This window comes from Podarcis pityusensis, assembly GCF_964106645.2.
Source record: "Podarcis pityusensis genome assembly, chromosome: 6".
NCBI classification, from domain to species: Eukaryota; Metazoa; Chordata; class Lepidosauria; order Squamata; family Lacertidae; genus Podarcis; species Podarcis pityusensis.
Window position 1 is genome coordinate 75,318,586 of NC_138030.1, and position 12,630 is coordinate 75,331,215.

At 40.6% G+C, this 12,630-nt stretch overlaps 1 protein-coding gene across 5 annotated transcripts in view; it reads right to left on the bottom strand.

The window, feature by feature from the left end:
- The window catches only part of PTBP2 (polypyrimidine tract binding protein 2), a 50,317-nt gene extending 37,905 nt beyond the window's left edge, over positions 1 to 12,412 (bottom strand). For 4 of the 5 annotated variants that reach the window (XM_081008707.1, XM_081008706.1, XM_081008705.1 and 1 more), the window contains exons 1-3: positions 12,232 to 12,411; positions 9,516 to 9,546; positions 106 to 181 (exon numbers count right to left, since the gene is read on the bottom strand). In XM_081008707.1, coding sequence (XP_080864833.1) covers positions 106 to 181; positions 9,516 to 9,546; positions 12,232 to 12,239 — 115 coding nt within the window. In that variant the 5' untranslated portion in view covers positions 12,240 to 12,411. Of the gene's footprint in view, positions 1 to 105; positions 182 to 9,515; positions 9,547 to 12,231 lie in introns of all 5 variants that reach the window. The other variant, XM_081008708.1, reaches the window with a different exon arrangement.
- Between the last annotated feature and the right edge of the window lie 218 nt (positions 12,413 to 12,630).

The window sequence follows — 12,630 nt, forward strand, 5'->3', positions numbered from 1 at the left end:
AGGCATAATAAACATTGTTTGTCCAGATGTTCATTCTTCTTCTGCAACATGGATACATTTTGACGCTACAATGAAAAAAGTCTCCTTTCAAAAAGCATCACTTACCAGTAACTACTATGCTGCTCATGTTAGAGTTCGGACTATTGAGTACACTGCCTGAAAGAAGCTCGTCAGATCCTCTCTAAAAAGAAAAAAACAGTAAGCACTTTGCCATTTAAAAAATACAAACACTAATATTAAGCATGTAAGTTTGAAATATCTTTTTTTTAAAAAAGAGTATCTAGGAAACCTAGTTAGAGGCCTGATTCACATGTCACATCAAACAAAAGTTTAAAACAAACTATTGCTTAATGTGAACGAGAAGCACACTAGTGCAAACAACTCAAATATTCCTGAGTACTCCTCCCCTCCTCTTGCCATGACATGGACAAAAACAAACCAGAGCCTGGCTTGTCATCCAAATTAAGACTCCTAGTTTGTTTCCCCCTAAACAAACCAGAAGCGGTAACCAACTTCTCACTGCTTGTGGTTTTTTTGGTGAGGGAAACAAAGCACAAATTCAGGTTCAGGCATGGGAAATGAGAACCTCAGAAACTTTTAAGCATCATGCAACAGCATAGAGCTTGTTCACATTAAATCACAGCTTGTTTTAAACTATGGTTTAAGGTGATGTGTGAACGAAGACTTATCAGATTTCCTCCACGACTCTTTTCAGGTAGCCAGTCAAAAGAAACTAAAATTATTAACATACAATTGTTCATCCAATACAGACAATTTCTTCACTGAAAACTGCACATAACTTGTAAAGATAGCAAGACTTACTCAACAGCCTATGGAAAGATTAAAATGTTTTAAAAAACTAAGAGTGCATCAGCTTCAGTTAGCATCCTTAGCTTACAACAGTCATGAAAAAAATAATATCTATATACAATCAAAATGATATTTGTAAAGGAACCTGATTATTATTATCATTTTGCTATGATTTCTAATATAGCTATTTAGGTCCCATCTCCTTTTTGGTCTTTTCCAGTTTCAAATTGAACTTTTCAGACACACTGGAAAGATAACAAGAAATATGCCAAAGATATATTTCATAAAGGGTCAAGTTACCCTTAAATTTGTAAACTAAGATCAATTTCTTGCAATGCATATGAAATGTGGCAAAGTATCTACTTTTGCTGCTTCCTCATGTTGCAATCACAGTAGACTTTTTTTATTGATATTTTATTTAAATCTGATTTTTGCTTTAAATTTCAATTATGTGATTTTTTAATAAGCAGGATGAAAATGAAATATGAACTTAATACAAAAATGTAAATTATATACTTATCTTAAAACTGCATATATAACCCTTTTCAAATATAATGGCTGTGTTCAGCCACAACATTAAACTATGATTTGGTGCTACATAAACAAGCCTTAGACTCCTACAGTTCTACTTCCCCATCTCTGGCATAGCTGCAAATGGTGACTAGAAGCATTTACTTCCATTTTCTACCAACCAGGATTTGCCAATATATCAAAACCATGGCAAACTATTGTTAACTTTAACTATAGTTTGTCCAAACAAGTAAATTTCAAACGGTGGTTTACAAATCGCTCTTGGACCAATGGCTAAAGTCGGAATGTAGCTCTAAACCATTATTTAGCACTACGTTCAAACAAGAACATTGAATTAAAGTCTGTTTCTATGTAAAAAGAAAACTAATTCACTTCAAAGGGCAATTGATATAAATATGTTACAAGCAGTCACAGATTATGTTCTCATTGCAGGAAATTATGAATCAACAAAATTGCCTGGATATTTATTTTCTTGGAGCCCTGTTTAGGAAATATATGAAGAAGATATCAATGAAAATCTTAATTCAAATCAATGATTTAAGTCAACTTTTCTTCTTGCTCATTTCAATAATAATTTAAATTAACTTATTCACAAAGCCTCCCAAGTGGATACTATCACTTAGAAATGAGCCCCAAAGTAAAGTGATAGCTAGTGATGTTTTTGTGACTGGCGTATGTTCTCAGTAGTCAGCCCCACTTTCACATTTCACATCAGCTGAATTTCCAAATTGTTTTCAAAAGGAAGCCTAAGTACACCAAATACGACTGAAGTTAGTTGAAGGCACATTATGGATGTCACCTATGCATCCAGCAGCAACGCTGAATGTAAAATAACATCCAAGTGTGAAGCTGATCCTTCAAGAAGCCAACCCAATTCAGAACAGGTTCAATATTGCTCCCATGGAAAGATATGCCATTATCAGCTAATGACACTTCTCTCTTGTCAGTTTACTAATGAGCATGCTATGCACCTATTCAGGACACCTATGCCCACATCTGGAATTAATGAAAAGAAATGAGAGAGAGCTTGATTTCAATCATATATTGATTGCAGCCATCAAAATGAGTTCTACCAGTAGTTTCATGAATGTGTTGAACAGTGCAAAGCACAATACAAAACCATGAAGGACACCATAGAGTAAATGCCATGATACTGAGCTACAGTATCCCACCATCACCTTCAGTTCCTTCTTGGGGGACAGATTCTGGTATAACTCAGAACTGAGCCAGAAAACTCCTCCAGGACAAGCAATCCAAAAGTATGTAATTGGTAATGGTATCTAATGTGACTCTGAGATTATGGAAAATCAACAAGGATGCTTTCCTCTGGCATTAATCATCCACCAAACTGTCTCAAAAATGAAGCAGAGGTCAGAATAAAGTACATCTAGAAGATCAGGATCACTGAGGAATGCCCTAGGGCTCAGCAGCCACTACCTGCTTGATCTCTTGAAAGGGAGATTAATCACCACACAATAATGGGGGGGGGGGGGTCCACAGGCCAAATATGAAAGCCAAGATTGATCCTCAGATCACAGGTTCACCACCTATTTCCATAAAGCCCTAGCCAGCATGGTTCATAGTTAAGAATGACAGGAGTTTTCGTCCAAACCATCTGGAGGGCACCACTTGGGGGAGTGCAGTCCCAAATGAGATTGAACACTGCATTAGCAGTCATACCAGCCACCTACCAACAGCACTTCCATGTTGTCTGAATGGAGTTTAGGTTGTTAAATTTCATGCAAACCACTACTGTCTTCAGACACAAATTCAGTATGCCCGTGTCATCTCACATGCATTGATAAAATGAAGAAAGAGCCTGGTGATAATCCCTTACCCAAAGTTATATAGAGCATAAGGCAAAAAAGGAAGTGCTAATGAACTCCAGAACGGATGCAATGGTTCAGAGCAATAGCCCCCAGCACCACCTTCTGGAACTGTCTCTCTAAGTAGGAAGCAAACTATTGAATCATGGCCCCTCCAGTTCCAATACTAGGTAGCCCCTCCAGCAGTATACTATGTTTGATGGTATCAAGAAGTGTTGAGAGATCCAGACATATTAGCAGGATCACACTTCACTTTTCCTTCTCCTAATAAAGTTCATATAAAATAACAACCAATGCAGTTTTAGTTCTGATGACAAGCCAGAAGCTATACCGAAGTCAATCTATTCCATCATCATTCAAACTATGCCTGAATTTTACAGTCACCACCCTCTAGCCATAGACAACCTTTCCAGTACAGGGAAGGTTTTATTTGAACAACAATCATGACTATGTTTGGTGTCTAGAAAGAGTTCCTTTGGAAATGGCCTCAAACCCACCTCCTTCAAAATGACTGCAACTATTTCTTCTCACAAAGAGGTATTAATCACTCCCTGAATCCAGCTGGTCAACCCTCTCCTTGATCAGCATAAATGAGTCAGGAGAGGCATGGAATTGAACAGACAGGCTGAATTTAGGCTGTATTCCTCGAAACACCTCCATATCTTGAAATTTATCCCCAAAAGAGAGGAAATTTAAATTGTATTACCTTCCTTAAGCACCATAATATAGTAATAAATTTGGTTAGGTACTTAACTAGTGCCAACAATACACTGGGTACAGTCAAATATCTGATTCTACAAATATTATCCTTGCACCCACAAATATGTAGTATTTTAGCAGGACATTCTTGTCTCCTAGGCCTACAGAGAAAATATCTGTTCTAGATTTGCCACAGTAGAGATTTTTTTTATGCCATCTGTCCACATAGCTGAAACAGGGCCATAAATTCTCTCCAATTCTCTGAGCCTATCATAGTAGGTCAAGTGATGACTCACCCTTTAATCTCTTTAATTACTAGGAAAGCATAACACAGGCATTTAGGTTTTTGAATAGCAAGAAGAAGAAAAACTTTGAATTCCCAAGTATTCAAAACCTTATCACCTCATTAAGCCATTAACTTTGGAATAAGAATAAGAATAGTAACATGTTAGCTAGGGCATTTCTACACGATTAAAGAATATTGCAGAAATACAGAAGGCGTTAAAAAAAATCTGTGGTGCAACCATGCTTGGAATACTGTGTCCAGTTTTGTTTGCCACACCTCAAAAAGGAAAGAAGGAAAAGGTGCAGAAAAAGGTAACAAAAATTATTAAAAAAAACAAAAAAAGAGTATTGTTGGACTTTAAAGACTAACAAGTTTATTATGGCTTAAGGTCCCACAAGAGTCTTTGTTCTTGCTCTTTTTACAGCAACAGACTATCATGGCTCCAGGGATGGAGCAACTACTCTATGAGAAAAAGTTACAGCAGTTTTTTTAGTTTTAGAAAAAAAGGAAGCAAACAGAGGACATAGTAAGAGGTGCATGGTGTGGAAAAAGTGGATAAAGAGACGTTTTTGTCCATCTCACATAAATACTAGAACTCAGGGTCATCCAATTATGCTAAATGTTGGAAGATTCAGGACTCACAAAAGGAAGTAATTTTTCACACAGCACATAATTAAACTATGGAATTCACTACCATAAGACATTATGATGGCCGTCAATTTGGATAGCTTTAAAAGATTAGGCAAATTAATTTATGGATGAGGGGACGTAAGTGGGCAGAGTGTTCTCCTGTTTATATTCTGCTTCCCATTGGTCTCTGATTGGCAGCTTTGAGAACAGGAGGTTGGGCTTGATGGGCCCTTGGTCAGATCCAGCAAGGTTCTTAAGTTCTTATGAAAGGCATGAGAGTAGTCACATAACTTTGAAGGTTAAAGTAATTTTTATATATTACTTTGCCTCCGGAGCCATTAACTAGGAAGGAAAAGTGATGTTTTTTTGTTAACCTGCTCTATAATGCTCACAGGCAGTGATCACATAGATATGAAAAAAAATCATTTATAAAATAGGTTGTATCTCATTACAGACAATTGTAAGTAAATCAATTATTATTCATTTAAGCTGCCCTCCTAATGTTTTCTGTAGACTACACACAACATTTCATTGCCTAACAAAAAAGATACTATGATTATAGAGTTCCAAGAATTTAAGTAAGTTGTTTTCTTGAATGGAAACCTGGACCTGAAACATATTTTCATACACTTCCACAGTACAGATTTTGACCTTCCTTGGAATAAAGTTCTTGTCATTATCTCCCATGCCTCAAAAATATTTTTTTCTTTTAAATCAAGTGGGTTGTGTGTTCCAAATATTTCCAAACAAATCTGTGTAGGTGGTTTCAAACAAAAAGTGATTCAGTCTACAAGTCAAATACGGATTTACAAAACTAATACCCTAGTTTCACTAACAGAAATACCGTAACTGCAATAGAGTATATGGTGAAGCACTGTATATTTGTACAAATATACCTGTCCCATTATAGCAAGGACCACATAAATCGACAAAACCTATAATCAGCTACTATTCAAACAGCAATTCCTATACTGATAATGGGAATAGGCAATATACATTTTGCAAAGCAGAACTGTAAACCAGCAATTTCTTGTGCTTTTTGCAGGCAAAAAATGGAATCATCACCATAGCCAAGAAGTTGCCAGATGGAAACTCCTAAACCAAAATCAGTCTAACAAAGGCCAGCTCCCCCCCCCCAACCCATACAGTCCCTCCTCTAAGACTTCGTTGCCCAGACTCATATCCAGCTCTAGCCGTTTTAAACATGTTCCAAGGAGGAACAGCAAGATTAGGTTGTTAGGTACACAAAAAGTACATCCTAGACTCATGCTTTTGGAAATGTTCCAGAATATTTGCACAATTCATTTAGGGCCTATAAAATTTTGTCTATAGCTCTAGTTAGAAGAGTTCATACAAATTAAACTGTATGACTTGCCTTGAGGAAGAAAACTGTGATCATTTCAGAAAGATGTGTGCGCCCAATGAATCCATACAGCCAGACAGATTTTTAACCTGCACTGCCCAATTTTCACTTTATGAAAAGCCATTTAACAACAGAGCTCCATTCAATTAATTGGTTTTTTGATGTCAGTCAGCTGGTCAGCTACAAAGCATGCCAGGAAATGTTTTGCTTCCCACTACCATTGTATTCTTATAAGTTATTAGTTAATATGTATTACTTAAAATAAAGTAATAAAGTCATTTCCAGTTAAGAGGCGCGGTTAATGACATGCTTATTTTGCTGAAGAAGGAAGGCAGCAAGCCAGACAGTCCTTTGACCAGAACTGTGCTGATATCACCAATGATGCTTTTGACAAATTAAACTATCTCCTCAAAACTGTCAGTTCAACTCTGCAAAAGGCAAAATGCCATCTGGAAGAATGACAGTTTATATTCTTCTTAGAGGCAGTTGTGTTGAAGAATATAAGATGGGTGCTCCCAGAATTCAATTCCATTTTCAAAGTATATATGCTTAGCTATGAGAGATTCTACTCCTGTTACTGGTCCAAATATGTTCACATATTCCCAAAAGAAGGGCATATTCATTTTATAAGCACAGCACTGTACCATAGCAAGCTTTATCTAAGTCAGGTATGGGGTAGCAGACGTCTCAGGATCCACTGGTAGATGAATAATTTACAGTGGATCTAAAGGGTGTCTGGCTATCAAATATTTAAGAACAAAGGAAGCTAGGGAAAATAAGAGTGATTTGCATGTGAAAGGATTTCAAAAGCAATTCTGATACTGAAAACAAATTCCTAGACTGAATGTATGCTCAGAGGTACATTGTTGCTTAATTCTTTCTCTTACCACCACTGTTTTTCAAGCACTGATGTAGTACGGTATATGAGTATAAAGTACAAAGCACCTGGCCTTTACTCCATGTTAATCCGAACTTACAATTTTACAGGTTCCGTGTTTCAGAGCAGTAGTGTTTTTAATCAAGACTACCCAAAATAAACCAGGATCTCAAATACCCCAAAATTCAAGGTTATTACTACCAGTTATCCTAGTATAATCTGTTCTCAGATTAGACAGTTTTGAAGATTCTTACTGCAGGTCCAATTCAAGCATGTTTTTTATCCCTGTGAGAATTCTTTGAGATTGCATGTTCCCATCTTCCATGTTAATTCCCCTTTCCATTTCATGGCCTGCTTTTGCTATGATGTAACATTACAGTTACATTGGTGCAAATACATAATTAACATTAACCAGAATCCTTCATAACCAGGGTTTGCAAACCCACTTCAAAGCTTGCATACAAGAGCCACCCTGTTTAACACTAATGCTACATAATTAGTATTTCATACATAAGGTTAGTTCACATCATTTAATACTGCATGTAGAAGCAGGCACACAATACCAATTACCATGGTTTGGTCCTTGGTTGCACAAACCATAGCTTAGGTTTGGATTAAATGGTAAACTGCAGTTTGTGGAGAATCCAGAACCCAGGATTAAGTAAAGAAATCATGACACATGAAGGGAAGCAGGAGGGTGACTTGGAGGTGTCTGCTCATGCATGTAATGTCAAACCACAATTTGGCAATATCTGAATCACACGTGTAATGTAATACCACAGTAAAAGCAAGCCACAAAAGGAAGAAAGGAGACATGCATGCACAAATCTACAACATACTTCCAGTCTGCAGTCTAGAAACTAAGAACATTATGGCTACTTTTGGGTCACTGATTAGAATCCTAGACCTTTGCAATGTTCATAATATAGCTAGAATCTAGTTCCTTTCAGTCCTATTTTATGAATTCTGCATTAAATATATTAAAAACTCTCTAATTCTAGTTCCACTTAAGACACACAGTCCCTACAGTAGGAACTATGATGAGAAAAATATCAAAGTATTTCAATTCACCATGAGGTAAAAACAGAAATATTTTTCTTCCACAGACATAAAGCTGGTTGGATCCAGAAGACTATTACTTAAACATTTGCTATCTATAGGAAGGTATTTCAAGGGGCTAACGTCCACTTTCCATTTGCTAAAACTTGTTGAGAAAAGAACCACTTAACAATAGGCCTGACAAGAGGATGGTACAGGTGAACAACAACAATTACAACAATTACCCTGCAAAGGCAGCCCATCACTAGTATATACACACACATATATACTGAAGGAGAGGGCAGTGGGCTGTTATTGTGAGAGCATGGGTTATATCAATCCTGCAACGCAGCCCACGGGAGGGCCCAGGAAGTCATCAGATTTTTCACTATGAGAGCAGAGAGGTCTGCCCTTGGAGAGGGAGATGTGATTTCCTAGGCCTCCAGTATGAGGTAAGGGAAAGGTACGTAGCCAGTTCTGTTCTGACAGAGCATGAACATTGGGAAGTGCAGAAAGAAAGCATTCCAGAAGAGGCTGTGGATCCACATCTCCTCCATTCCCCAGACACACACCTGGAACATGGGACAAATTACACAACTAGTAGAAAAATGGGAAAAAAACACAGGTGTGGCAGGGAATGGAAAGAGGCAGTTCATCCACTTTCAGTTATGTCCCCCACTGACCCTTACAGATTGCTCCGCACATATTGAATTATCCAAGCACAGGAAATTGAACCTATGTTGCAGTAAATCTTATATCTCTTTTGATACCCACATTTGAAATATCCTGCCTGGCCTTGGACAGAAAGTTGCCAGACCGAGATAAATTGATCAAAAGACCTGCAAAAATATAGCCAGTTTAGGACTCATGAAACGTGTATTCTTTGCATACTTTAGGATTGTTATTGGAGGAGAGCAGTGTTCTTGTGCTCTTAAAAGCTGCATGGCAGGCAGAAATCCAACTGGTTAAGCCCTTTCTGGGATGGAATACAATTATGGGAAAAGCTCCATCTGTTGACATTCTATCAGTCAGTCATTGTATTTGTGTATGGCTCCCAGAATGATTTTTTTTTGGTGGGTCAATGACCCTTTATAGAAAGAAGAAGTTTCCCATCACGGCCTTATACTTACCAAACAATCAAATTCACATAGGGTTACAAGGTCACCTGACATGGTTAAAGTTTTTCCCCACTATGGCAAAATATATTCAATTTCTATTTAAGATACAGTAATTATTTCTAAATTTGTATCTATAAATATAAATTAACATACTCAAGTTATTTGCAGATTGGTCCCTCTTTTGTGGGTGGGGCTGAGGATTCAATCCACATACAGTGTACTAGAAGCAGAAAAAGCTTCTGGCACCTCTGACCGAAAGTGACCGGGACAAATAGTCAACATTACAAATTAACATTTCATACCAAATTTGGGATTATTTATTAAATTCATAACCTACCTTCACACCAACTGCAACATCAGTGACAATGCTGAAAAAGAAAAGAAATTTTTAAAAGGGGGAATTCACTTTTATTTCTCTTTTCTAATAAGAAAGGAATTCTCTTTGAAACCAAACATTCAATATATTTTAAATATTTTGGCATTAAAATGCTTACTTGTAGTAATTTAGACTTACTCATGACATACTGAAGTAACAAGGTGGCAAGAACTACCTTGTGCCACACATACAACCAAACTTGGATTGGTGATAATGGGAGCCAAATAGGATAAAGAATACCTTTTGTTCATGTTTTCTTTACAACAGTAAAAGTACATACAAGAGAGCAAATCCGACCTAGGCAGATCTAATCAAGCACAACAGACCAGGCTTATAAAACTAGATGTAGAAGTTATTTTCCATGTCTCAAAACTAGAGTCTGGATCACTGAAGCTGAATGGTGGGGAAATCAGGATAAACAAAAGGAAGTACAGTGGTACCTTGGTTCTCGAACTTAATTCGTTCCAGGAGTCCATTCGACTCCCAAAACCGTTTGAAAACCAAGGTGCGGCTTCTGATTGGCTGCAGGAGCTTCCTACACTCAATTGGCCGTACCGGACGTTCGGCTTTTGAAAAATGTCTGCAAACTGGAACACTTACTTCCGGGTTTGTGGTGTTCGGGAGCCGATTTATTCATCAACTAAGCCATTCGAGAACCAAGGTACCACTGCACTTCTTTACACAGTACGTACCGTATTTTTTGCACCATAACACTCACTTTTTTCCTCCTAGAAAGTAAGGGGAAATGTCTGTGCGTGTTATGGAGGAAATGCCTATGGGTGGCATGCCTACGGATTTTCCTCCTCTAAAAACTACGTGCATGTTATGGTCGGGTGCGTGTTATAGAGCGAAAAATACGGTAGTTAACACTATGCTACTATGAAATGTGGTGATTACTTCAGAAAGGTATTAGAAAAGTTAATGGGGGGAAAAGGCTATCATGGCTACATAATGGCGATACAGTGGACATGCGGGTTGCGAACATGATCTGTGCGGGATGCACATTCACAACCTGCGTCTGCGCAGACGATTCAGCGCTTCTGCGCATGTGTGACCACTGAAACCCAGAAGTAACCTGTTCAAGTACTTTCGGGTTTCGGCGGTCTGGAACCTGAAAAAACGCAACCTGAAGCGTCTGTAACCCAAGGTATGACTGTATGCTACCGCCAGAATTTGAGGCAGCACACCTCTGAATACTAGTTGCTGGGGAACAGGAGTGAAATAGGAGTACTGCCCTCATGTTGCAGGCATCTGATTGGCCAATGTTAGAAAAGGATGCTGGACTACGATAGGCCTTTGGCCTAATCCAACAGGACTCCTCTTATGTCCTTAATGTCAACAAAGAGTTGCACAGGCAATTCAGCAAATGGATTTTAGCAAGGCAGGGCAAGAAACTTCATAAAGCCTAGAACTAGAACCCGGCACTGAATGTGGATGTAGCAAACAGCTGCTCAAGAAAATACAACTTGTGCGTATAATAATCTTGCCCGCTGCCAATCCACCGGCTTGGTTTCGAGTTACATGCAAGCCTGGGCCACAGAAGTTGACTAACTTTCCCAAGTCTTAGCAGGGTTCGTCATGCTCCTGTTATGATCGCCAACCATCATGCCGTTATCTTATTTCTTTTATATGTATAACAAAAGCCAGTGCAACCATTTTATCATGTACACAAGAGCTGGCCGGCTTCATTTCAAAAGCAGATTCAAGTCTGGCGAAGGCAGTAAAAAATAATAATCAGCCCTCTATTTACGCTGTCACTGAGCAGGGCCCCGAAAGCGGGACTTCCCAGCTTCCAATAAAAAGAGGGCCTTGCCTGTGATACGTCCGCAAGCTGCCCACCCAAGCTCCTCACCACCAATGGAGGGAGGCCCTTTGCCTTGTTTCCATATGGCTGACGCCTGCAATCCCTGCCTTCCTTTCCTTCGGCTTGGTCTGCCTTGTCTCCAGCAAACACAAAGGCATCTTTTTTTTCCACCTTGGGAGGTTGGGAGAAAAGAGGTGGCATGTACACACACAAGGCCCCAATGGAAACAAAAGAGCCTCCTTCCTCCTGCTTCCTTTGCCCCAAATGGGGGGCATCGCTGCTGCTGCTGCTCCTCCTCTGTCACCCTAACCCAAATGAAACAATGGGGAGGGGTGAGCTCGGGAGGGACGGGACAAGGGAGGAGACAAGGGAAGGGAAGAAAAGGGCGTTCCCCACGGGGAAAGGGGCCAGTAACGTGTGAACGCGGGGATGCCACGGGTCGCGGAGATGTAAAAGGGGAAAGAAGGGGGGCCTCTTCCCACAGGGGCCTTGTCTAGCCCAGCATCCCAGCGGGGTTGCCTCATTCCAGAGGCCCAGGCCTCTGTCAAAAGGCAAGACCGGCCCCCCAACCACCGCCCCTCACCCGGGGCAGTGACAGCCGCCTCGCCAGGCGCCTCCCCCCGGGGAGAGGAAAACACCCACACACGCCCCTCTTCTCCCCTCCTCCCGGGACCCCCAGGCTTTCCTCACGCCTCGAGCCCGGCAGGCGGGAAGGAAGGAGCTCGGGAAGCGCCCCTGACACATAAGGGATGCGCTGCCTGCCCCCCTCGGAAAAGGGGGAGAAGGGAGGCGGGAGAGGCGGCGGCGGCAACTCTCTCCTCCCTCTCTTCCTCCCGGTGGCGGCGGCAGTGGCGGCGTCCTTCCCTCACTCACCCGTCCATCGCCGAACAGGACAAAGCGCTGGCGACCAGGGCAGGGAGCCGCGCAGGTAGCGAGCAGCGAGAGAGCGAGGGGAGCAAGAAAATGGCGGCCGGGCCCCAACGGAAACCGCCGAAGGTTGCCGAGCGCTCTATCTAGCAGGCTCCGCTCTCCCCATCAGACCCGCGGAACTCCTTTGTTCTCAGTGGGCATGCGCGAGAGGTCTCGGGCATGCGCAGTCCGCGCGGCTGAGGGCTTTTGTGTATGTATATTTCTTGCCCTCAGAAGGCAAACAGGGGGGTGGGGGGAGATGGCGAGAGAAATTGGACGCGCGCACACACACAAAAAGAAAAAAAGAGCGGGATTTGTCTTTCTTTCCCTGTGTTGGGCTTTGAAGCACGAGTTAAAAGGGGG